This window comes from Carcharhinus amblyrhynchos, chromosome 21 (genome assembly GCF_965287045.1).
Source record: "Carcharhinus amblyrhynchos chromosome 21, sCarAmb.v2.hapA, whole genome shotgun sequence".
NCBI lineage: Eukaryota > Metazoa > Chordata > Chondrichthyes > Carcharhiniformes > Carcharhinidae > Carcharhinus > Carcharhinus amblyrhynchos.
In genome coordinates this window covers 49,668,885-49,696,130 of record NC_137344.1, presented here as the reverse complement: position 1 = coordinate 49,696,130, position 27,246 = coordinate 49,668,885, and the positions used below count along the sequence as shown (strand labels likewise).

The 27,246-nt window shown below is 47.7% G+C and overlaps 1 protein-coding gene across 1 annotated transcript; it reads right to left on the bottom strand.

The window, feature by feature from the left end:
* Window positions 1-659: 659 nt before the first annotated feature.
* Window positions 660-26,525, bottom strand: LOC145356614 (proton channel OTOP3-like). Its single transcript, XM_080209430.1, has 8 exons — window positions 26,384-26,525; window positions 26,213-26,273; window positions 21,823-22,049; window positions 17,831-17,967; window positions 13,804-13,862; window positions 10,774-10,901; window positions 7,173-8,083; window positions 660-830 (listed from the first exon to the last, which is right to left on the bottom strand). Exons 1-8 carry the CDS (start codon window positions 26,523-26,525, stop codon window positions 660-662), a joined length of 1,836 nt encoding a protein of 611 aa, XP_080065556.1.
* Window positions 26,526-27,246: the final 721 nt, after the last annotated feature.

Below are 27,246 nucleotides of genomic sequence, written 5' to 3'. Positions count from 1 at the left end.
AGGGAGGAAGCGGATCCCAGTTCCATGACCTATAGCTGAAGGATAAAGGATAGCTTGCTCTTGGATATGTGCTCAGAGAGGACCAGGAAATTCCAGGTTTCCATCCTGATATCAATGGAACAGTTGTTAGGAACTATCAGCAAATTCAATGTTCCCCGGATAGGGAGAGGAAGAATTGACCAGGGTTTCTGCTGTGCTGGAAGGTGCCTGCATGAATGATTGGGTGGGGCAAAGTTTTGGACATGTATCATTATTGGCAAGTAATGACACTAGGACGTCTGGCCAAATGTTGGTCAAAAATGTGGGTTTTAAGGATTACAGCAAGCTGGAGGAGAGGGGCTGAGAGAGGACATTCTCTGACCCTGGGGTCTAGACAGCTGAAAGCACAGCTACCAGTTGTGGGGTGATCAAAGTTGAGGATGTTTAATTTGTCAGAATTGGAGGACTGTAGAGATCTCAGCAGGTTGGAGGAGGTTACAGAGACTTGGAGGGGTGACGGAATTAAGGGATTTGAAAACAATGATAAGAACTTTAAAGTGAAGGCACTGTTTAACAGGGATTAACTCTTCAGTAACAGAGTGAGTCAGTATGATTTACCCCTCAGTGTGAGGGAGTCAGGAATCGGGCTGCGATTTGCTCTTCAATGACAGCACGAGGGATCAGGCGGTGAGATAAATTTCCAGGAGATTGCCAGCGGAATGCATTCTGTAGAAAACTCCCAGTGGCAGCCCAAAATTCAGAATGGCAAACCAGACTGAAACTCCATAGAACTCTTTCTCCAGACGACTCTGAAACTGGGGGTGAACTCCAAATGCCGATATAATCCAGAGCTGCAATGGAACAAAATTCAGTCATGTACTCTGAGGTTAGGATGACACCTGCCATTAGGCACTTATCAAGATTCAATTATTACTCAAATACGAGAAACATTTCCTATAGTACAGGGTAATAGAAAAATACCGACAATGCAAAAACAAACCAATTACAACATGTCGCAGTGCAGTGTCCCTCTGCTGCTGGGCATTGTCTCCGAGTCTATATCCTGAGTCAATAGGACCAAGGAACGTTTAATGGCTACAGTGTAGAGGGAGATTTACACTATACCTAACCTGTGCCATACCTGCCCTGGGAATGGGTGGTGCAAGAGTGTAGAGGAAATTTAGCCTGTATATAGCCAGTACTGTGTCAATCCTGGGAATACTTGAGAGGGTAGAGGGAGCTTCACTCTGTGTGTAGCCCCTGTTTTGTGCCTGATGGTTCATTTTGGGGATGGAGTGATGTTTTGCTCTGTGTCTAACTTCCGCTGTACATTTCTGGAATGGTCTGAGCAGATTGGAAACATGGAAAAAAAAACTTTGGAATGTTCAAATACATTCATTGAAAACAAAATCTACAAAATGTGAACATAGCTTGTTAAGGAGGGTGAGAGAATAACAGGGAACTACAGACCAGTTAGCCTAACATCAAACATCAGTCTGGAATCTATTGTTAATGAAATTTTAATAATGTAGGGTATAGTAAGCTCAGAGAAAGTCAACATGGCTTTACAAAAGGAAAATTGTGTTTGACAATTTTTTTCAGCTTTCTGATGTTACTAATAGGGTAGATAAAGGAGAACCAGTAGATGTAAAATACCTGGATTTCTAACAGATGTCCATAATGTGCCACACAAAAGGTTAATACACAAGAAAGGACCCATGGAGTGCAGACATATAAGGCACAGTTGGCAAATTGGTAATGGAAGCTGAAATTCGGGGTAAGTGGGGCAATTTCAAGTTGGCTGGTTGTAACTATTTACAATGTTTATTCATGAATAATGTATCTAAGTTTGCTACTACTACAAAGCCAAGTGGGAATGCAAGCTCTGAGGGGGACACAAAGAGATAAAGACAGTTTAAGTGAGTTGGCAATAAGGTTTGACAAAGGGTCATCTGGACTCGAAACGTCAGCTCTTTTCTCTCTTTACAGATGCTGCCAGACCTGCTGAGATTTTCCAGCATTTTCTCTTTTGGCAATAAGGTATCAGCTGGATGATAATATGGATAAGTGTGAGGTTATTCACTTTGGTCGTAAACACAGAAAACAATATTTTTTAAAAGACTTTAAACATTTAAATATTGATTGTTGTAGGGTGTACGGAATGTTTGTATCCAGGTACAGCAAACAGGAAGGCAAATGGCATGTTGCTCTTTAAGTACAAGAATAAACTCCCATTTTGTACCTGACCTGGGGGTTTTTAATGGTTCACTTTGGGGCTGGGCTTTAGGGTCATAGAGGTTTACAGCATGGAAACAGGCCCTTCGGCCCAATTTGTCCATGTTGCCCTTTTTTTTTTAAAACCCCTAAGCTATTTCTAATTGCCCGCATTTGCCCTATATCCCTCTATACACATCTTACCCATGTAACTATCTAAATGCTTTTTAAAAGACAAAATTGTACCCGCCTCTACACTACCTCTGGCAGCTTGTTCCAGATACTCACCACCCTCTGTGTGAAGAAATTGCCCCTCTGGACACTTTTGTATCTCTCCCCTTTCACCTTAAACCTATGCCCTTTGTTTTTAGACTCCCCTACCTTTGGGAAAAGATATTGACTATCTAGTTGATCTGTGCCCCTCATTATTTTATAGACCTCTATAAGGTCACCCCTCAGCCTCCCACGCTCCAGAGAAAAAAGTCCCAGTCTATCCAGCCTTTCCTTATAACTCAATCCATCAAGTCCCGGTAGCATCCTAGTAAATCTTTTCTGCATTCTTTCTAGTTTAATAATATCCTTTCTATAATAGGGTGACCAGAATTGCACACAGTATTCCAAGTGTGGTCTTACCAATGTTTTATACAACTTCAACAAGACGTCCCAACTCCTGTATTCAATGTTCTGACCAATGAAACCAAGCATGCCGAATGCCTTCTTCACCACTCTGTCCACCTGTGACTCCACTTTCAAGGAGCTATGAACATGTACCCCCAGGTCTCTTTGTTCTGTAACTCTCCTCAACGCCCTACCATTAACTGAGTAAGTCGTGCCCTGGTTCAATCTACCAAAATGCATCACCTCGCATTTGTCTAAATTAAACTCTATCTGCCATTCGTCAGCCCACTGGCCCAATTGATCAAGATCCTGTTGCAATTGGAGATAATTTTCTTCACTGTCCACTATGCCACCAATCTTAGTGTCATCTGCAAACTTATTAACTATGCCTCCTATATTCTCATCCAAATCATTAATATAAATGACAAATAACAGTGGGCCCAGCACTGATCCCTGAGGCACAGCGTTGGTCACAGGCCTCCAGTTTGAAAAACAACCCTCTACAACCACCCTCTGGCTTCTGTCAAGAAGCCAATTTTGTATCCATTTAGATACCTCACCCTGGATCCCGTGAGATTTAACTTTATGCAACAACCTACCATGCGGTACCTTGTCAAAGGCCTTGCTAAAGTCCACATAGACAACATCAACTGCACTGCCCTCATCTACCTTCTTGGTTACCCCTTCAAAAAACACTCAATCAAATTTGTGAGACATGATTTTCCACTCAAAGCCATGCTGACTGTCCCGAATCAGTCCTTGCATCTCTAAATGCCTGTAGATCCTGTCCCTCAAAATACCTTCCAACAATTTACCCACCACAGATGTGAGGCTCACTGGCCTGTAGTTCCCAGGCTTTTCCCTGCAGCCCTTTTTAAACAAAGGCACAACATTTGCCATCCTCCAATCTTTAGGCACCTCACCCATGACTATCGATGATTCAAGTATCTCGGCTAGGGGACCCGCAATTTCCTCCCTAGCCTCCCAAATGTCCTGGGATACACCTCATCAGGTCCTGGAGATTTATCTATCTTGATGCGCTTTAAGACTTCCAGCACCTCCTCCTCTGTAATATGTTTACTCTGTTGTCACGTGACCATTTCTAGAATGGTCTTGCTACAATTGTGAGGGGCTTTGGTGGGATGACAATGGTCACATAGTGCACAGTGTTAGTCTCCATACTTACGGAAGGATATACTCTATTGGAGAGGCTACAGTGAAGGTTGACTAGATTGGTCTGTGTGATGAGAGGGTTACCCTGCGGTGAGAGGTTAAGTAAATGGTCTCTGTATTCTCTGGAGTTTAGAAGAATGAGAGGCTTGGAATACAAAAGCTTCAGAAGGGGCTTCACAGAGTAGACACACGGGTTATTTCCCCTATCTGGGGTATATAGAACATGAGAGTCTCAGGATAAGGAACAAATCATTTAGGGAAGAAATTTATTTATTCAACAGGTTATGAATCTGGAATCCGCTACCCCAGAGGTTTGTGGAAGCTGAATACATTTTGGTTCAGATGTTTGGTCTCTAAGGGACTGAGGAATTATGGGGAGTGGGCAGGAAATTTGAAAAGGTCAGCCATGATGCGATTGAATTGTGGGACAAGCTCGAAGGCCATGAGGTCTCCAGATGCTCCTATTCCTCATATCAACTGCTTCAAGATTGATGGGTTAGCGTATGTTGTGTTTCTAACGCATGCTGCAACTAAGTTAGTTGAGACACTGTAGAGGAACTTCAACTGGGAATGTACCACTTTGTACAGTCTCAACATTCAGCATTCCTGGGTCAAATGGGGAAAAGAAAAACAAGCAATGGGATTACCACACAGCATGGTAGCACAGTGCTTAGCACTGCTACCTCACACAGCGCCAGAGACCTGGGTTCGATTCCTGGCTTGGGTCACTGTCTGTGTGACGCTTACACATTCTCCCCGTGTCTGCGTGGGTTTTGTCTAGGCGCTCCAGTTTCCTCCCACAGTCCGAAGATGTGTGTGTTAGGTTGATTGGCCATGCTAAACTGACCCTAGTTTTGTGGGGGGGGAGGAATAGCACAGGGTAAATATGTGGGGTTACGGAGATAGGGTGGGATTGTTGTTGGTGCAGGCTTGATGGGCTGAATGGCCTCTTTCTGTACTGTAGGGATTCTATGATCAACTCAACAAGCAGAGAGGCGGTGAGCTGGGGTGGGGGGGTTTGCTGAGTGGAGAAATACAGGCATTGGGACAATCTGGGTGCTTTTGTAAGTTATGTTTAGACCTTTACAAATAGAGGCATGAAAGTGCAATAGTAAAAAGGTGATACATTTATTCAAAAACGTCCCAATACGACACGTTAAGGCTGAGATCATTGCATCATTTTTGGCTTAATAAATATTGGAAGTAAAGACAGGTCGATGCATTGGGGGGAGGAAAGTGGAATTATCTTCCATTTACTACGGCAAAGAGCTAGCACCATCATGACGGGCTGAATGGGTTCTATTCCAAGTTTACAATGATAGAGATGTCAAAGTTATTGTAAGCTTGAGGATATTGTGCAGACGGTTCTGCTGGTGCTTAGGACAGAACTGGAAAAAGCTTGGATTTCACATCCTCAGGATATCTGCGCACAGCACGATCCCACACACACCAAGTCAAATGAACTGGTCACGCTCAGGTCCAGTTGGCCACCTGATTTTACTCCAATCAAATCCAATGAAAAATAACTTGATTGAACATAAGAACATAAGAAATAGGAGCAGGAGTAGGCCATCTAGCCCTTCGAGCCTGCCCCGCCATTCAATAAGATCATGGCTGATCTGTCGTGGCTCAGTTCCACTTTCCCGCCCTCTCCCCATAACCCTTAATCCCCTCCTTATCAAAAACCCATCAACCCGCGTCTTAAAAATATTTAGCGAGGCAGCCTCCACCACTTCAACGGGCAGAGAATTCCAGAGATTCACCACCCTTTGAGTGAAGAAGTTCCTCCTCAACTCCGTTCTAAACCGCCCCCCCCTTTATCTTGAGGCTGTGCCCCCTAGTCCTACTCTCTTTTCTGAGCGGGAAGAGTCTCTCCACCTCTATCCTATCCATCCCATTCATCATCTTATACGTCTCAATGAGATCTCCCCTCATTCTTCTAAACTCTAACGAGTACAAGCCTAGTTTATTCAGCCTCTCCTCATAGCTCAAGCCCCTCAACTCCGGTATCAGCCTAGTAAACCTCCTCTGCACTCCCTCCAAGGCCAAAATATCCTTGCGCAGGTGCGGCACCCAAAACTGCACACAGTACTCCAGCTGCGGCCTCACCAATGCCCTATACAGCCTCAGCAAGACCTCCCTACTTTTATATTCAATCCCCCTCGCTATGAAGGCCAGCATCCCATTCACCTTCCTGACCACTGATCCAATTCCCCAACTGAGTAAGTTTGGTAAATATTATCCCCCCCAAAAGTTAAATTAACCCAGAGAAATACATAACCCTGCCCCCCCCCCGAGATAAATTACCCTTGGGGGGGTACAAATTGCCCCACCCGAGACAAGTGACCCCCAAAGAGGTAGATAACCCCCCAGGGGCATAAATAATCCCCCAAGAGATAAATTAGACTCAGTGATGTTGGTTGAGGGGCGCACATTGTGAACTGGGACATTTCTAATGTCACTCCTTCTATTTGAGAAATTGCCTCTTGGGTAGTTTATTTTACGGATGTGTAAGAATGATTCCAGGGTGCAATCATGAGAATAAATTGCAGGAACTGTTCCCTTGAGATTAAGTGGTGTTTAAAACGTTAACGGCTGCAGCAGTGTACGCACAGAGAAACCGTTCACTGTGGTCGAGGAATCTAGAACCACGCAGCTCAGCCTTCAATACAGATGTGGAATCAGAAAGCATTTCTCTACACGAACCAGAGCGGAAATCTAGAAATCTCCCGCCCTCCCCTGGAAAGGCCGTTCACGAGGTCCGTCAATCAGAGACGTCAAAACTGAGATTGGTAGATTTCTGTTGGATTTGGAAATCAAGGGGGCATTGGTTTAAATGCTACCATCTCCTTTCCTTCTCTATGAACGGTATGCTTAGTCTGTACAGCACACAAGAAACAGTACTTTTCACTGTGTTCTAATACACGTGACAATAATAAATCAAATCAGAATGGAGTTGAGATAAAGATCAGTCGTAGAATGGTTACAACACAGGAGGTGGCCATTCGCTCCATTAGGCCTGTGCTGCCTCTCTGCATAGACTGGGCTAGAGGACTCAAGAAGCTCAGTGCCGAATGCCTCTGCCAACCAGAGTGTGGGGGAGTTGCTGAAACCTGTGAAATATCAGCTAACCCTGAAGAAACGGGTTAAGGAGGAAAGTTGTAATAAAAGATGCAAAGGTAACTTACCATCAGGTTACACATGATCATAAACATGGAGATCTCCTTCAGGAACTTCCTTCTCCAGTTGAGTTTCCTGTGTTTTTGCAGCGGTATTTGGGAAGTTGTCCCGACTTCCACTTTGAAGGAACAGCTCATTTCTTTGTCACTCAGCTTATTTTGTCCATTGGAGTTTGTGTTCAATTTTACTGCTGTGTGTTCATGGACACCAGGAACCATCTCTAAGTGAAGTGCCTTGTGCTGAGGGTCAGTGGGGGTACTTTTCTCACTCATTTCCCCTGAGCTGAAACAAAGTTCCTCCGCGGCATGTTGCCTATGCAAACCCTCCATAATAAAGAGGTTCTGCAGCATGTGTTCAATGATAATGAACAGGGAGTAGGTGAGATTGAGAACATCCATGGGCTTACCGGAATGATTGGACATGTTGGCCACAATGGAGAAATACGAGATGCACAATTGTCCAAGAGTAGCGACCTGCAGCAGGATCACATCCAGACTCCGGCTTGGGTTCTTCTTGGTGTCGACATCTCTCTCCTCCCACCGGTGAACGATCATACCAGCCAGAGCGCAGAGGGACATGACAGAGAGCAGGACAATGTGGAAAACATAGAACTGGACAAAGGGTTCAGTCTGTGAAGAATCAGTTGTAATTTCGATCTGATACAGGACGAAGGTACACACGCCAATGATTAATGCCACTAACCCCAGCAGTGGTCCCAAAATGCTGTAGTTTTTAAACTTGTAACTTGCACGAGTGACATGATGGTTAATGACCCTGCCAATGTTAGTCCACATGATGTAGAGCATGGTGGAGGAGATGAGACAGTATTCAATGTTAAAAGGGTACATGATAGCGATACACTTCTGAAAAATGGTGCAGAGTTCAGTCCGACAGGTGTAGGCTGTAATATTCATGCCATCTATCAAAACAAATCAAATTTGATCAGTTTATTAACAGGTAATATTTATATTATTTTCATTGTATTTGCCGTCTGCTGGGAGTACATTGAATTGCATAGAATTTTCACCACAGAAATACCAACTGGACTCTGCTGTTATTTACACTATTCGTGAGCCTCCTCCCACTTTACTTCATCTCACCCATTCACTATCTCACCCACTCACCCACTCACCATCTCACCCGCTCGCCCGCTCACCCGCTCGCCATCTCACCCACTCACCCGCTCGCCCTCTCACCCACTCACCCGCTTGCCCTCTCACCCTCTCACCCACTTGCCCTCTCATCCGCTCACCCTCTCACCCACTCGCCATCTCACCCGCTCACCCTCTCACCCTCTCACCATCTCACCCATTCACTATCTCACCCTCTCACCCACTCGCCATCTCACCCGCTCACCCTCTCACCCGCTCACCCTCTCACCTACTCACCCGCTCGCCCTCTCACCCACTCACCCTCTCACCCGCTCACCCTCTCACCCTCTCACCTACTCACCCGCTCACCCTCTCACCCGCTCACCCTCTCACCCACTCACCCGCTCACCCTCTCACCTACTCACCCGCTCGCCCTCTCACCCGCTCGCCCTCTCACCCATTCGCCCTCTCACCCGCTCACCCTCTCACATTCTCACCATAAGATCCTAAGATATAGGAGCAGAATTAGGCCATTCAGCTCCTCTTGTCCGCTCTGCCAACATCTCACCATCTCACCATCTCACCCCACCGTACAGCTTTTCTCCCTCGTTATGTGTATCTAGCTTTCCCTCAAATGCATCTTTCATTTGCTTCAGTTGCTCTCTGTGTTAATGAGTTCCACATTGTAAACACAGAGTAAAGTTTGCTTTGAATTCCTTATTGGATTTATCGATGACCATTTTATATTTAAGGAGAATCCCTTTATCCTTGCACTCTCATCCCTTTTCCCATTTAATCTCTCCTGTCTTTCACCATGTCGCAGGTCTATCCCAGACCTTTCTGTTTTGCTTTACCCGACCTTCTCTTTTTGCACTTACACAAAAACTGTTACACCTCTAACTTTCCCCAGTCCTGATGAAATCTCATCGATCTCTGCCTGTCTCAAGATAATGCCAAACCCATTGATTATTTCCAGCATTGCCTGTTTCTATTGTATGTATCCCCAGGGAATTTCTTCACAAATGGAAACATCATCTCTATGAAGATATCACATCCCTTTATCAGTTTACAGAGCTCCATGAGGTCTATCCCACACATGGAAAAGTGGCAGAGTGATCTGGGTATCTTGCAGGGGGTCTGTTTGGCTCTGCTAGCTGGGTGGTCTGTGTGGATCGGATTGGTGCCGATGGCACAGGGACAATGGCCAATGGACCTCCATTCCAGGGCTGGGGGGGGTTTGACCACCATTCCGGTGGAAGGGGGGGGTAGGTTGGAGGTTTTGACCACTGTTTTGGTGGGGGGATGGGGTGTTGACTTCTGTTCCAGTAGGGGTGGGGGGGGGGGTTTGATCTCTGTTCTGGTGGGGGGTGGGGGGTGGGGGGGTTTGATCTCTGTTCCAGCAGGGGTTGGGGGGGGGGTTTGATCTCTGTTCTAGTGGGGGTGGGGGGGTTTGATCTCTGTTCCAGTAGGAGTGGGGGGGGTTTGATCTCTGTTCCAGTGGGGGTGGGGGTGGGGGGTTTGATCTCTGTTCCAGTAGGAGTGGGGGGGGTTTGATCTCTGTTCCAGTAGGAGTGGGGGGGGTTTGATCTCTGTTCTAGTGGGGGTGGGGGGGTTTGATCTCTGTTCCAGTAGGAGTGGGGGGGGTTTGATCTCTGTTCTAGTGGGGGTGGGGGGGTTTGATCTCTGTTCCAGTAGGAGTGGGGGGGGTTTGATCTCTGTTCCAGTGGGGGTGGGGGTGGGGGGTTTGATCTCTGTTCCAGCAGGGATTGGGGGGGTTTGATCTCTGTTCCTGTAGGGGTGGAAAGTTTAACCTCTGTTCTGGTTGGGGGGGTGGGGGGTTTGATATGCATTCTGGTGGGAGCGTTGTGGGGCACGTTTATTACCCACTTCCTCACTCTGCCTGTGATGGAGGTCACAACACCGTGGGTCAGACCTGCCTTTGGGTGGAGAACTCAGAAAGAACCACTCCTGACCCCTTATAACTTTCAATGAAATATTTCCTCCGCCTTTGTAGCAAATTTAACAGCACCAGCCTACCCACTTTCCCCTCTTAACTAAAATCCCAGCAACATCCTTAGATATCTCCTCTCTAACCTCCTTAGTGAAATCTGATTTCCGATAAATCACACACTATACCCTAACTAGTATTTTACACAGTTCCAGCATCACCACCCAGCTCTTATACTCAGTTAATAAAGGAATATATACCGCACACCCCTTGGCCACCTTATCTGAGCAGTCACTCTCAGGGAGCTGTGGACATGCATTCCAAGGACCCTCTGTTGCTGTTCCTCTTCACAGAGAGGAGGTCACTTGCTAATTGCTTCCCTGCCTATGTCGCTATGAAGCTGGGATGAAGTCACTCCCTTTCTCATTTCCCTCTCTTTTCACTTCCAAGTGACCAAATGCATATAAATAAAACCACTCTTGTTTCGCAAAAACCCCCCGAGAAATGGAAAGTTAAGGGGGTGAAGTGTGAAGGGATATTTGATGGCCATACGGCTGGGGGTGAAGGTACCTGCGTGGGACGTGCTGTTCGTATTGTGTGCATTATGCTCAATTTCCAACTCCTTATGGATAAAATCATTGGTCACCGCATTCATCCAGAGCACCAAGTCTGTGGCTGCCGTCAGCATCAACCCACACCTACAGCAGGGATAAAGAGGCAAGGGAGTTTGGGATGAATATATTGCAGCTTTTACAGAGACATCATAGAGTTGTTCGGCGCAGGAAGAAGCACATTTTTGGCCATCAGCCCATCTTTATCCACCCTACTGTTCGCTCAACTTTCTTAACTTTCCTGAAGTCTTGAGGAAGGATGGATTAACCTGGGAATCATGGCTAGCGGCAGCCAGGAAACATCACGGGGCGATTCAGAAAATCCTGCTTCTCTCACTTTTTTTTTGTTTTGGATTGGAGGGAAAGGTTGTTTGATTGGGTGGGGTGGTTGGAGGCTGGATGGAGAGGTTATTTAATGAAACCTCTAGGAATATGTCTCAACGTGTTGACAATCATCGCGACAGCCTGTTCTCATCCAATCCCATAGCGCAGAAGGAGGCCAAATTGGACCATCAAGTCTGCACTGACCATAATCCCACCCAGGCCCTATCCCCATAATCCCATTTATTTACCCTGCTGGTTCCCTTGTCTCTAAGGGGCAATTTACCAATCAACCTAACCCGCACATCTTTGGACTGTGGGAGGAAACCGGAGCACCCGGAGGAAACCCACGCAGACACGGGGAGAATGTGCAAACTCCACACAGACAGTGACCCAAGGCTGGAATTGAACCTGGTCCTTGGCGCTGTGAGGCAGCAGTGCTGCCCTGTTAAAGGATATCAACTCCCACCAGATTATGTTTCATTCTGTGGGGATTTTTAAAAGATTCATCCCTGGGATATGGCAATTGCTGAGTAGGGCCACTGTTTATTGTTCATCGCCAACTAGCACCAAGCTCCCTTCAACCACTGCAGTCCACACGGTTAGGTTGTTATGACCAACCCCAGACGAGGTTCTCCAAACATTGTCGATCCGGGTGAGACCCCTCCATTTGTCTCCATCCGGCTGGGATATCCCCAAATTGTGACAAGTGTGGAGGGAAAACTGGCTTCACATCTTTATTCAACTCACCTCTGCTGAGTGCAGCGAATGTTTAACTTAAGACACTTCATCCTTCAGTCCAAAGGTTTGGTGGATTGACCATGGTAAATGTGAGGGGTTATGGGAATAAGGCCTGGGTGGGATTGTGGTTGGTGCAGACTCAATGGGCTTCCTTCCGGGATTCTATGATGTGTAGATTAGGTGGATTGGTCATGGTAAATACACAAGGTTATGGAGATACGGCAGGGAGTGGGCCTGGGTAAGATGCTCTTTCAGAGTATGAGTGCAGAATTAATGGGCTGAATGGCCTCTTTCTACCCTGTGAGGATTCTATGTAAGTTCCCAGGGATGATGGAGGTGGTGTCTGGGACACTATCTGTAAGGTATGATTTGGAGAGAATGACTACACAGGGATAGTAATCGAATTATCTCTTCCAATTTTTAGACATGTCCCCATGTAAATAGGGAGGATTTCTCAAGGTCAAATTGCAGAGAGTCTCAGGGTCTAGGTCGATGTTGGATGATTATCCAGTTGTATACTTTTACACATTTTCTGTAACGGTCTCACTCGGCCATTTCAGAGAGAGTTAGAAGTTAACCGCTGTGTTGTGGGTCTGAAGTCATGTGTAGGTCAGACCAGGTAACAGCAGGAGATTTCACTCCCTGAAGGCCATCAGTGAACCAGATGGATTTTTACAGCAATCTGGTAGTTTTGGGAGCTGATGGGATTTGAGCTCGCGTCCGGGATTCCGGATTACTGATGCAGTAACATTCCCAGTAAACTACCATTCCCGTAAAATCATAAAACCAATCAGAATCCAACGTAGACTGTCCAGGCACTTGTTAAATGTAGAGTTAGTGAGAGGTTTAATATTCAGAGGGTGTTCAGAACTGGTAGACTGGGAGGAAATGGACATCACATCATGAATGAAATGTAGAACAGCGAAAGGGATGATAATCTCACTGAATTCTGAAGAGTTCCTCTTGGTGAGAGGGATGTGTGACTGAGGGGCTGAACTCGAGAGGGAGTAGATTAAGATTAAACACAGCAGATTCAGGATGGAGATCAGGATAACCCTTTTTACACAGAGGGTGGTGAGGCTATTCCGGAGGAAGGTTAGTGATTGAAGTCAAGTCTGTTAACATTTAACAATAGATTTGATTGGTGTTTGAGATCCTCTCTGTAGGTTTTGTCCAATTCAATATTGTCTTTTGAATGAATTCAGCCTTCAGGGAGTGTCTGAAGGGGTCAAACTTATCATATCCCTCAATATCTCTGTAATCTCTGCACTTTTATTGTACAAGTCTTAAGCTCTGGAATTTACCTCCTTACATAGGATGTACAGCACGGGCCATCCGCTCCATGCTGGGATTTGTGTTTCCTTTGAACCTCCTGTCACCTATTCTCAGTAATATTCATCATCATTATCTTCTGTCCCTCCTCCTCCAATTGCCTGTCTACCTTCCTCCTAAATCGGCATGGTAGCACAGTGGTTAGCCCTGCTGCTTCACAGCCCCAGGGTCCTGGGTTCGATTCCCAGCTCGGGTCACTGTCTGTGTGGAGTTTGCGCATTCTCCTCGTGTCTGTGTGGGTTTCCTCCCACAGTCCAAAGATATGTGGGTTAGTTTGATTGGCCATGCTAAGAAATTGCCCCTTAGTGTCCCGGGATGCGCAGGTTAGAGGGATTAGTGGGTATAATATGTAGGGATATGGGGGTAGGGCCTGGGTGGGGTTGTGTTCAGTGCAGACTCGATGGGCCTCTTTCTGCACTGTAGGGTTCTATCTATGAATCTGTACAAGATCATTTTAGATGCGACCTTTTTAGTCAACAGAGAAGGGGGGACCCTCCATCCTGCTGCCCAGGAATGAAAGCTGTGTGCCATTCCACTGGGATATTGTATTCCTCATCTGAAATGTCATTCCCAGCAGTTGACAAGAGTTGCCTACCTGGTGATGTTACGGTGTATGTGGAAGCAATCCTTTGAATGAAACCACAATAAGTAGGTCTGAAAATAATGAAAGAACAGGCAGAAATTATTCTCTAATCTTCAGTTCTTGCTTTTAACGAAGCAGTTACTTTCAAAGAACAACACAACACGGGAAACAGGCTCTTCGGCTCAATGAGCCCGCGCCGCCGTTTCAACATTGTGAGTCCCCTCTTCCACCCATGACCCTTGTCTACGGTTATGGCACTCCTCGTTGGAAACCAGATTGAGGGGAGACTAATTCCTCTACAGCAACTGATACTCTGGTCTTGTCTTTATGTAAGTTGAGTGAGGAAATGCAGGGGTCGATTGGATGACCGTGGAAATGGAGATAAACCCCAGTTTGCTGTGAAGATGTGGCCTATATTTCTAACTCTGATTGAAGAGTGTCTCTCCGCTGGGCTCCGTGTTATTCCCAGTGTTCCGGTTTAAAATAAAGCAGGCAATATTTCCCAGCCCCGATTCCGATCCCCGAACTCTCGCTGGAGGAGTTCAGCAAAGGATATCACCAAGTCACGGTAGCACAGTGGTTAGCACTGCTGCTTCACAGCTCCAGAGGCCTGGGTTCGATTCCCGGCTCGGGTCACTGTCTGTGTAGAGTTTGCACATTCTCCTCATGTCTGCGTGGGTTTCCTCCGGGTGCTCCGGTTTCCTCCCACAGTCCAAAGATGTGTGGGTTAGGTTGATTGGTCGTGCTAAGAAATTGCCCCTTAGTGTCAGGAGGATTGGCAGGGTAAATATGTGGGGTTACGGGACGGGCCTGGGTGGGATTGTTTTTGGTGCAGAAACGGTAGCACAGTGGGTTAGCACTGCTGCTTCACAGCTCCAGGGACCTGGGTTCGATTCCCGGCTCGGGTCACTGTCAGTGTGGAGTTTGCACATTCTCCCCGTGTCTGCGTGGGTTTCCTCCCACAGTCCAAAGATGTGTGGGTTAGGTTGATTGGCCATGCTAAGAAATTGCCCCTTAGTGTCCAGGGATGTGTAGGTTAGAGGGATTAGTGGGTATAATACGTAGGGATATGAGGGTAGGGCCTGGGTGGGATTGTGTTCGGTGCAGACTCGATGGGCCGAAGGGCCTCTTTCTGCACTGTAGGGTTCTATGATTCTATAAGTAACCATGGTAACTGCCAGGCCCCATGTTTAAACTTGCACTAAATTGGAGGGAATGAACACAGAGGAGGATCCGGTTAAAGTCAACAAGATATCGATAAACCTGTAAAATAGGCATGTGATTATACTTAATATGAACCATATCAGCTCATAAATTGTTACCACACTTGTGATGTACGTAAATACAGGAAAAAATAACAGTTGCTGGAATAAACAGGAATCTTGGGGAAGTGCACTGTTTGGTGTGGAGATTCTATCTGATTCTCGCGTCACTAACCATCCAATCCATTAAACCAATATCAACCAAAGAAATCAATCCATTAAACCAACACTAACCAATGAAATCAATCCATTAAACCAATACCAACCAATGAAATCAATCCATTAAACCAACACTAACCAATGAAATCAATCCATTCAACCAATACCAACCAATGAAATCAATCCATTAAACCAATACCAACCAATGAAATCAATCCATTAAACCAACACTAACCAATAAAATCAATCCATTAAACCAATACCAACCATTGAAATTAATCCATTAAACCAACACCAACCAATGAAATTAATCCATTAAACCAATACCAACCAATGAAATCAATCCTTTAAACCAATACCAACCAATGAAATCAATCCATTAAACCAATACCAACCAATGAAATCAATCCATTAAACCAATACCAACCAATGAAATTAATCCATTAAACCAACATTAACCAATGAAATCAATCCATTAAACCAACACCAACCAATGAAATTAATCCATTAAACCAACACCAACCAATGAAATCAATCCATTAAACCAACACCAACCAATGAAATTAATCCATTAAACCAACACCAACCAATGAAATTAATCCATTAAACCAACACCAACCAATGAAATTAATCCATTAAACCAATACCAACCAATGAAATTAATCCATTAAACCAATACCAACCAATCCGAAGCTGGACAAAGCAGCTGCTTAATCAGAACCCATTCACGACCTGAAACATTCAGTCTTTCCAACACCGACACACAGGGACTGCTGTGTGGACCATCTACAAAATGCACGTCAGCAACTCACCAAATCTCCTCTGACAGCACCTTACAAACCCGTAATCTCTACCAGCTACAAGGATGTGGGGTTGCCAGTGTTGGACTGGGGTGAGCACCGTAAGCAGTTTCACAACATCTGGTTAAAGACCTCTGGTTTATTCGGTAGCGTGAGCTTTCGGAGTGCTGCCCCCTTCATCAGGTGAATGAAGAGTTCAGTTCACAAACAGAGTATGTATAGACACAAATACATGATAATGGTTGGAATGCGAGTCTTAACAGGTAACCAAGTCTTTACAGGTACAATGTGAGTGGAGAGAGGGTTAAGGACAGGTTAAAGAGATGTGTATTGTCTCCAGACAGGACAGTTAATGAGATTTTACAAGCCCAGACAAGTCATGGGGGTTACAGATAGTGTGACATGAACCCAAGGTTCCGGTTGAGGCCATCCTCATGTGTGAGGAACTTGGCTATCAGTCTCTGCTCAGTGACTCTGCATTGTTGTGTGTTGTGAAGGCCGCCTTGGAGAACGCTTACCCAAAGATCAGAGGCCGAATGCCCGTGACCGCTGAAGTGTTCGCCAACAGGAAGGGAACACTCCTGCCTAGTAATTGTTGAGTGGTGTCCATTTATCTGTTATCGTAGTGTCTGCATGGTCTCCCCAATGTACCATGCCTCGGGACACCCTTCCCTGCAGCGTATCAGGTAGATAATGTTGGCCGAGCCACAGAAGTATGTATAATGTACCTGGTAGATGGTGTTCCCACGTGAGATGATGGCATCCGTGTTGATGATCCGGCACGTCTTGCAATCTCTGCCATTGTCTACCTGATACGTTGGCCTGGGCTTGCACAATCTCATTAACTGTCCCGGATGGAGATAATACACATCTCTTTAACCTGTGCTTAACCCTCCCTCCATTCACGTTGTCTGCACCTGTAAAGACTTGATTATCTGTTCAGGTTCGCAGTCCAACCATTATCTTGTAATTGAGTTTGTGTCTATATGTGTCCTGTTTGTGAACTGAACTCTTCACTCACCCGATGAAGGGACAGTGCTCCGAAAGCTCATGCTACCAAATAAACCTGTTGGATTTTAACTTGGTGTTATGAGACTACTTACTGTGCCCACCAGCTACAAAAAGAACAGCACTGCCTGGGAAGTTCCTCCCAGGTAACTCGCTTGGAAATGTATCGCCGTTCCTTCGCTGGCGCTGGATCAAAATCCTGGAACTCCCTCCCTAACAGCACTGTGGATGTGTCTACATCACATGAACTACAGTGGTTCAAAAAGGCAGCTCACCATCATCTTCTCAAGGGCAAGTAGAACATAGAACATTCCAGCGCAGTACAGGCCCTTAGGCCCTTGATGTTGCGCCGACCAGTGGAACCAATCTAATGACCCTCTAACCTAAACTATTCCAATGTTATCCCTATGCCTACCACTGACCATTTGAACGCCCTTAAAGTTGGCGAGTCCACAACTGCTGCAGGCAGGGCATTCCCCGCCCTTACTACCCTCTGAGTAAAGAACCTACCATTAGATTAATCAGGGATGGGCTTTGCCACATCCCAGGAATGATAAAAACCATTCAAATTCACCCAACCTAATAGTAACATATCCTCTCAGTTCCTGAACCAACCACAGGCGAGCAGAAAATCGATCACCAAACAATGCATTTTGCTTTGAACAAAGTAACGTCCTAGTTGTCGATTTATAATGTGATTACAAAAATATTCTTTGACAAGTAAGGCAAGGATTTGACTCTGTCTGGTTTATGTACTGCGGGGAGGTTCTGCTCTGAGCTGCAAGCAATGGTTACTGAGAGGGTGCTGACCTGTACACTTATGAAGACAGCTTCCACAATCGGATAGACAACGTTTACTGTTCCAAAAACATCGCTCTTCTGGAAGAAGTATCCAATCTTGAAAATATCAAGCACAACACTGCAGATTCCAAACAGCAACACTGCCCCTGAAACCAGAGCAAGATAAGATTTGAGATTGACAATACCTACAGGGATTAAAGGACATGATAGGGGAGGGAAGGCAAGATCAGGTTACTAAGCTCAATGAGCAGCCACAATCATAATGAATAACAGAACAGGCTCAAATGGCCAAATGGCCTACTCCTATTCCCGTTTTCCATTCACCTGAACTGGCCAATGGGATCTTGGTCTGATATCTCAGCCCAACAGATGAGATGTCAGACTGTGCAGCACTCCCTCAGTACGGTATCAGAGTGTCAGCCTTGAGCCTGTGCTTAAGCCCCGGAGCGGGAATTGAACTGAGGACATTGTGAGTCAGAGCTGGACCTGGTACCGACTGAGCCGCAGCTCACACATGGACCGTAAATAAAATCGCAAATCTCTCCGGTGTACGAGGTCACCACCTGGGTCAGAAGTCACAGCTTTTGGCACGTTTGTGTCGCCAACCTTCTAGAAATTTGGGCACTCCTCACAGCGCCAGGGACCCAGGTTAATTCTTAGCTTGGGTCACTGTCTTTGTGGAGTCTGCACATTCTCCCCATGTCTGCATGGGTTTCCTTTGGGTGCTCTGGTTTCCTTCCACAGTCTGAAAGACGTGCTGGTTAGGGTGCACTGGCCGTGCTAAGTTCTCCCTCAGTGTAACCCGAACAGGTGCCGGAGTGTGGCAACTAGGGGATTTTCACAGTAACTTCATTGCAGTGTTAACGTAAGCCTACTTGTGACAATAATAAATAAACTTAAAAAGTTAAATGATAAATTCCCTGAGACAGCTCCCAGTAATCAGGAGAAATACAATAAATACAAAAAAAAAGGAAAAGTCTCTTTAACACTTTATTCATTATTAAAATATTAACCAGAAGGCTGTTTGGCTATTGGTCAAGAAACAGCCAATCAGATAAAGGAGATACTGCTCGTTTATCAGTTGGTGTTGGGGGTGGGGGGGCGGATATTGTTGGGGGGGTGGTGTTGTGGAGTAGGTGATGGGGGGTGTGTTGTAGGTGGGTGTTAGGGAAGCATTGGGGTGGGTATTGTGGGGGGAATGTTGGGGTGGGTGTTGTAGGGGGGTGTTGTGCTGCTCACTGGGGTGTGTGGGGGGGCTGTGTTGTGGGGTGGGTGTTGTGTGGAGGGGTGTTGTAGGGGTGATCTTAGGGGAGATGGGGGGGGTGTTCTGGGGGATGGGTGTTACGGAGGTGGGTGTTGTGGGGGGATGGGTTGGGAGGGTGTTATTGGATTGGGTGTTGTGGGGGGAGTTGTGGGGGAGTGTTGGGTGGGTGTTGTGGGGGGAGTTGTGGGGGGGGGTTGTGGGGGAGTGTTGGGGTGGGTGTTGTGGGGGGAGTGATGGGTGGGTGTTGTGGGGGGAGTTGTGGGGGGAGTTGTGGGGGAGTGTTGGGGTGGGTGTTGTGGGGGAGTGTTGGGGTGGGTGTTGTGGGGGGAGTTGTGGGGGAGTGTTGGGGTGGGTGTTGTGGGGGGAGCTGTGGGGGAGTGTTGGGGTGGGTGTTGTGGGGGGAGTTGTGGGGGGAGTTGTGGGGGAGTGTTGGGGTGGGTGTTGTGGGGGGAGTTGTGGGGGGAGTTGTGGGGGAGTGTTGGGGTGGGTGTTGTGGGGGGAGTTGTGGGGGGAGTTGTGGGGGAGTGTTGGGGTGGGTGTTGTGGGGGGAGTTGTGGGGGGAGTTGTGGGGGAGTGTTGGGGTGGGTGTTGTGGGGGGAGTTGTGGGGGAGTTGTGGGGGAGTGTTGGGTGGGTGTTGTGGGGGAGTGTTGGGTGGGTGTTGTGGGGGAGTGTTGGGTGGGTGTTGTGGGGGAGTGTTGGGTGGGTGTTGTGGGGGGAGTTGTGGGGGGAGTTGTGGGGGAGTGTTGGGTGGGTGTTGTGGGGGAGTGTTGGGTGGGTGTTGTGGGGGGAGTTGTGGGGGAGTTGCGGGGGGAGTGTTGTGGGGGGAGTTGTGGGGGAGTTGCGGGGGGAGTGTTGGGGTGGGTGTTGTGGGGGGAGTTGTGGGGGGAGTTGTGGGGGAGTGTTGGGGTGGGTGTTGGGGTGGGTGTTGTGGGGGAGTTGCGGGGGGAGTGTTGGGGTGGGTGTTGTGGGGGGAGTTGTGGGGGGAGTTGTGGGGGAGTGTTGGGGTGGGTGTTGTGGGGGAGTGTTGGGGTGGGTGTTGTGGGGGGAGTTGTGGGGGGTGTTGGGTGGGTGTCGTGGGGGAGTGTTGGGGTGGGTGTTGTGGGGGAGTTGCGGGGGGAGTGTTGGGGTGGGTGTTGTGGGGGAGTGTTGGGTGGGTGTTGTGGGGGGAGTTGTGGGGGAGTGTTGGGGTGGGCGTTGTGGGGGGAGTTGTGGGGGGTGTTGGGTGGGTGTCGTGGGGGAGTGTTGGGGTGGGTGTTGTGGGGGAGTTGCGGGGGGAGTGTTGGGGTGGGTGTTGTGGGGGAGTGTTGGGTGGGTGTTGTGGGGGGAGTTGTGGGGGAGTTGCGGGGGGAGTGTTGGGGTGGGTGTTGTGGGGGGAGTTGTGGGGGGAGTTGTGGGGGAGTGTTGGGGTGGGTGTTGTGGGGGAGTGTTGGGGTGGGTGTTGTGGGGGGAGCTGTGGGGGAGTGTTGGGGTGGGCGTTGTGGGGGGAGTTGTGGGGGGTGTTGGGTGGGTGTCGTGGGGGAGTGTTGGGTGGGTGTTGTGGGGGGTGTTGGGTGGGTGTCGTGGGGGAGTGTTGGGTGGGTGTTGTGGGGGAGTGTTGGGTGGGTGTTGTGGGGGGGGTTGTGGGGGAGTTGTGGGGGAGTGTTGTGGGGGGTGTTGTGGGGGGAGTTGTGGGGGAGTGTTGGGTGGGTGTTGTGTGGGAATGTTGGGTGGGTGTTGTGGGGGAGTGTTGGGTGGGTGTTGTGGGGGGAGTTGTGGGGGGAGTTGTGGGGGAGTGTTGGGTGGGTGTTGTGGGGGAGTGTTGGGTGGGTGTTGTGGGGGGTGTTGTGGGGGGAGTTGTGGGGGAGTGTTGGGGTGGGTGTTGTGGGGGAGTGTTGGGTGGGTGTTGTGGGGGGTGTTGTGGGGGGAGTTGTCGGGGAGTGTTGGGGTGGGTGTTGTGTGGGAGGTGTTGGGGTGGGTGTGTGCGGGGTATTGTCTAGGGCTTTGGGTGGGTATTGCGGGGGGGGAGTGTTGTGTGCGGGGGGTTGTTGTGTGTGGGGGGGTTGTGTTGTGGGGGATGCAGGGGTGGTGTTGTGGGAATGCATGTTGTGGGGGGAGTATTGTGGGAGTGGGTGTTGTTGGGGTGGGGGGGGCATTGTGGAGTTAGGGGACGTCGGGTCACTGATACGGGGGTGGGGTGAAGGGGTGGGACGATTGTTGAAAGTTTCAGGAATGTGTTCCAGGTGGAGTTGGTGATCCTGGTCGGAATTCTCCGATCTCGTTTGCCTGGGCACTGCTGTCAGCGAGGACGGAGAATTTGGCGCTCAGCCGAAACTTCATTCCCTGCAGCGGGACTGGAGAATCCCAAACACAGGTGAGGTCAGAGAATCCTGGCCCCTGAGTTCCTCATGGACTTAGACACTGGCTAAATCTTTGGAGATATTTATGGAGATGGGTTTCACTGCGTGAACATCGAACATCAAGCTAGACAGAGCAGGAACATTGAAATAATAATCCCACCACTCGCGCTGAACTTGCCAGAAATTTCCCTTCACTCACTTTGGGGCAAAGAGATACTGACAGCTTTGTGACCTTCCTTACCTCTTCCCATCCCTCCGTTCCTTGCTATTCCTCCTGCCTCTCCCTCCTCCACTGAGGGCCACCTCTCCTCACTGGAAGGTCTTTGAACAACCCCTGGACCGAACCAGATCTCTGAATCCTAAACAGCTAAAATTTCACAGGTAAAAGCTCTTCACTTACCCCTTAGCCAGATGGCACCAGCGTGGAGGTCTTGGTGAGGGACCGAGTGGGCAACAGTTTCGTGGAACAACATCCAGCCCACAGCCAGGGCAATGAGGACCATCAGGAGGATCAGGACGTTGCTTTCTGGCACATCAGCCTGGCTGAAGGTGCCACTCAGGATGAAAGCACCTCCTAGGAACACGATGTTCATGGCCAGGAGCCCAGACAGGAGGTTGCCACTTTTCCTGGATGTTGTTGAACTGTGGGGAGCTGTCTCCTGTTCAGGCTTACACTGAGGCGCCTCTTTTGGAGGCAGGTTGACCTCAACCTCATTGGCAGATTTTCCTGCTTTCTTTCCCTCTGCCATGTCCTGAACTCTCGGAGATCAGAGCTCTGCTGCTGTCATTGGAGAGAGACAAAGAACAAAATACTGAGGGAATCACAGACTACAGGGCACGCAATCCGAGACCGAATCCACCCTCACAACCACAGCTCCCCTGCCTTGATTGCTGGGCTGTTCTGAGTCATAGTGACCTCGGAACAGGAGGAGGCCAATCCGCCCATCAAGCCCCTTTCTCCGGGGCACAGTGGTTAGCACTGCTGCCTTACAACACCAGGGACCCAGGTTCGATTCCAGCTTCAGGTCACTGTCTATGTGGAGCTTTGATGTGGGTGTGCCGGCGTTGGACTGGCGTAAACACAGTAAAAAGTCTGACAACACCAGGTTTTAGTCCAACCGATTTATTTGGTAGTAAACTCACAAGCTTTCGAGGTTCCCCTTCACCTGACGAAGAGGGAAACCTCGAAAGCTTGTGAGTATTATCAAATAAATCGGTTGGACTAAAACCTGGTGTTGTCAGACTTTTTACTGTGTGGAGCTTACACATTCTGCCTGTGGGTTTCCTCCCACACTCCAAATTTGTGTTTATGTTCATTGGCCGTGCTAAATTGACCCTAAGTGTCATGGGGATTAAATACAGGGGGTTACAGGAACTCAATTTACCCTCCTCTTGGAATCAGTAAGAGGTTATTCCAATTAAAATCTATCAAATTCAGCCTTCAAAACAGCAGTTCTGCCCCCAGCACTTTCTAGGGGAGATGAGTTCCAGAGATTTCCACATCGTTTGTGTGAAGAGGGGTGTCCTGACATCACCCAGCCCTAATTTTAAAGCTTCTCCTCCCGAACTCCCACAGCAAAGGAAATAGTGTCGCTGCCTCCACTCGACTGAACCACTCGATTGAACAGTATCCGCCTGTTGATCAGGTCAGTCTGCAGTCTGTGTCACACAGGGACATACCAGCCAAGCTTCTGCACTCTGTCCTGATGTGGATGGCGGTGTCTCTGACCCAAGGGCGTAACATCAGTCAGCAGTCCCACCCCCCCCCCCCATCATTGGGTGGCCATCGTTGTAGTGGGGAGAATAGGGAGGAGAGCGAGAGAATGAGTGAGGCGAGACGGAGGGAGAATAAGGAACGGCAGGAGGGAGGGAGGGAGTGTAGGATCTTGCAAAAACTGTGAACACCAAGTAGACTAACCAATGAATGGTTTATTTAGGTGACTATTTACAGAGAGGGAGATCGAAGTGACTGTCGTCCACTGCTCCAGACTCCGAACTGGAAAACCCCACCCTCAACTCCAGGATTTGTGCGCTCTGGCCTGATTAGCTAATGACCCTCCAACAGTTTGCTCTTGAAGGACACTGCTACCAAGGAAGAGTAGGAGAGAGAGAATAAAAATGTGAACATCCCTCAAACTGTCCCCCAACTAAATTATGGACGATTTGTATCTTAACCCCAATTCTCCAGTGATCCCTGGGCAGCTCCCAGAACAACAATCCATCAATCCCCATCAGCAACGTAACCACAGGAGGCGAAAGTGAGAACCCTGGAATTTTCCTGAGTCCAATGCCAATCGCCTTAATGCCCTTCCTTGGACAACTGGCACCTTCCACACACCTGATGGAGGAACACTGTTTCCGAAAGCTTGTGGGTTTACTATCAAATAAACTGGTTGGACGTAAACCTGGTGTTGTGAGACTTCTTACTGGGTTTACCCTTCTGAAAGCCAGCCTGGCATATAGCTGCCACTCTCTAACCTGTGCCGAGGACTAAGACCCTTCACACTGACTGCATTAGAACCAGATTCCATGTCAGAACAAACCTAGTGAATTGGAGACTCAGCTGTGGATAAGGAGAGCAGAGAATTAAAATTCCACAACTCTGCCAGTGATGAATGAGTTATTTCCATTGGGTTCTGACTGGCGAACAATCTATCAAATACAAAGTTAGCGTTTATTAACAGGGGGTTTGAGTTTAAGAGCTGTGGGGTTATGCTGCAACTATACCGGACATTGGTGAGATCACATATTGTGTGCAGTTCAGGTCACCTCACTGTTAGAGGGATGTGGAAGCATTGGAGATAGGAGATTTACCAGGATGCTGCCTGGTTTGGAGGGTAGGTCTTATGAGGAAAGGTTGAGGGAGCTGGGGCTTTTCTCTTTAGAGTGGAGGAGGATGAGAGGCGACTTAATAGAAGTTTATAAGATGATGAGAGGGATTGATAGAGTGGACGTGCAGAGATTATTTCCTCGGGGTGGATGTCACTGTTACTAGGGGGCATAACTATAAGGTTCATGGTGGGAGATATAGGAGGGATGTCCGAGGTAAATTCTTCACTCAGAGAGTGGTTGGGGTGTGGAATAGACTGCCTGCTGTGATAGTGGAGTTGGACACTTTAGGAACTTTCAAGCGGTTATTGGATAGGCACATGGAGCACTCCAGAATGATAGGGAGTGGGATAGACTGATCTTGGGATTGGACATAGCTCAGCACAACATTGAGGGTTGAAGGGCCTGTACTGTGCTGGAATGTTCTATGTTGTAAAGTGCACTGAAAGCCCTTACCCTGGGAAAGTACATTAAAATCTGCACACACATCACAACTCTGGGCACGTACACAGCTCCCATCCTGTACCTATGGAGGGAGTTAACATTTATAACAAAGTCATATTCATTTGCTCTAACAGATCGAAATCACAGCTCCTACCTGTCCTGGCCGATTGTAAGTGCAGCTCCCACAGGTGTGGAGTGGCGACTGAGTGCACCTTAAATCTGTGCAGACAGGAGGAGTGTCATCAAATCAATCAGATAACGGGGTCACAATCACCAATCACAAAACCTCTCGTCCTTTTGGCCAAGATCAAGTTTGCTGATTCTGCATTTGATAGAAGTCGATGAGATTACATTGAGGTTTCAAACACAAAGTACAGATAAAACCCAGGTGGGGGTGTAACGTCTCATCCTGCCAACTTGGATCATGTAGATGGAGCCCAGGACAGCAAGAGTGAGACCTGCCTGTCCCCTTGGATCTGTAATGTCTCTCCTGCAGAGACACTGATTGGGCCAAATTGGATTTTTGATTGGAAATAAGGCACCAAAAAGCCAAAAAAAAAAAATTACCTGCCACAACGTGGAAGGCCTGGATTAACAAAAATCACTGTCCTTTTCTCAGCACCAAGTTCCCCACTATTGTTACAATAACACCATCGAACCCCACACCCCTCCCTTCCATTACAGCCGTGTTGTAAAATGTGGAAAGTAATCGGGCTTTTAGAGCGATTACACACTGTAAATAATCAAACCAGCCCTATCACAATAAACTGCACTCAGCCCAAACTGATATAGCGATTGTAGAGTTTTGCACGCTTATTAGCCTGGACACAGGTAACATTGAGCCGTGGCTAATCTCCTGATGAGAGTCAGTATCTAAAACATTCACCTGAATGTTTCCACTGATAAAACCCTAAAGCCTGCTCATTCAGTCAGATTATAACTGATCTGTACTTTCACTCCAACCACCGCCTTCCCTCCCAGAAAGATAAAAAACATTAAAATAGCAATCTGAATTATACTTCAAAATGGTGCGGAGATGCTGGCATTGGACTGGGGTAAGAAGTCTGACAACACCAGGTTGAAGTCCAACTGATTTATTTGTTAGTAAACTCACAAGCTTTCGAGGTTTCCCTCTTTGTCAGGTGAATGGAGAGTTCTGGCCTCAGACAGAGCGTATAACATCTGTAACCCCCGTGACTTGCCTGGGTTTGCAAAACCTCACTTACTGTACTGTCTGGAGACAACACACATCTCTTTAACCTGGGCTTAATGCTCCTTCCACTCACATTGTTGACCACTTTAAGACTTGAACAGCAGGTTAGGTGTAAAGATATGGAACAGGGGGAAATAGGATTATTGATCTGAACTGTTTTTTCATTCTGGGAATATTGGCAAAATATTGCAGGTTTAATATGATTTATTGAGCTAGCATCGACTGTCTTTTTTATGTTGGAGGGAGTTAGTTCCAGCAGCTTTTGCCAACTCTCCCCCCCAGATACCCTGCCTCTGATTGTAACTTTGTCTCCCTGTCCTGGAGAACCAACAGAAATAGCTTCTTTCTAACTGCCCTCTTAATTCCTTCCAAAGTCCAGAAACCTCAATCAAAACACTCTAACTTCCACCAGCCTGCACAGCTTTACTTTATGCCCTCTCCACACTCCTTTGCAGTCTGTAATTCTCTACCTTACTCTGCCGCAGTCCACCCTGTCCTCCTGAGACCCCCACACCACCAATGTCGGCCTCCAGCCAATTCCATTCAGTCCCTGTGATCTCGGAAACGCCCGTGTGCGCCGGACCCCTACGGTATTCTGGCTGAGGGGCTGAAAACATGTGCTCCCGAACTATCCGCAGCCCCTAGACAAACTGCCCCCCAACATCCACCCAGCAATGTGGGAAATTGCCCATCCCTATTGTTTCCAGAACAAATTGAATCCAGCTAACTGCTGCCCATCATTCTGTGGATTGTGCCTGCTCAGAGTCTAACTGGGGTTCTTTGGGAGTCTGTCTATTCGCCTGAAGTAAGCTACAGGAGACTGAGGCCTGTTAAGACCATTACTCTTTATTTAAAGTTATTGCGTACATATCGGAAACTCTGGCTTAGTTATTAGATCATTAGAGGTAGAGAGATTCTTTCCACTGAGAAAGGAAAACAGAACTAGGGGGCACACCCTCAAGATAAGGGGAGGGCAATTTAGATTGGAGTTGAGGAGGAACTTCTTCACTCAAAGGGTGGTGAATCTCTGGAATTCTCTGCCCGTTGAAGTGCTGGAGGCTGCCTCGCTAAGTATTTTTAAGACACAGGTAGATAGGTTTCTGATAGACAAGGGAATTAAGGGTTATGGGGAGAAAGCGGGAAAGTGGAACTGATCCACTTCAGACCAGCCACGATCTTATTGAATGGCAGGGCAGGCTCGAAGGGCTAGATGGCCTACTCCTGCTCCTATTTCTTATGGTCTTATGTATCAGTTTGGAACGCTTCCTGCCTCCAGATCTCTGTTACTCAATCATGTAATGTTACATGATCAGCATCATGTGCTTCTCATGTCCACAG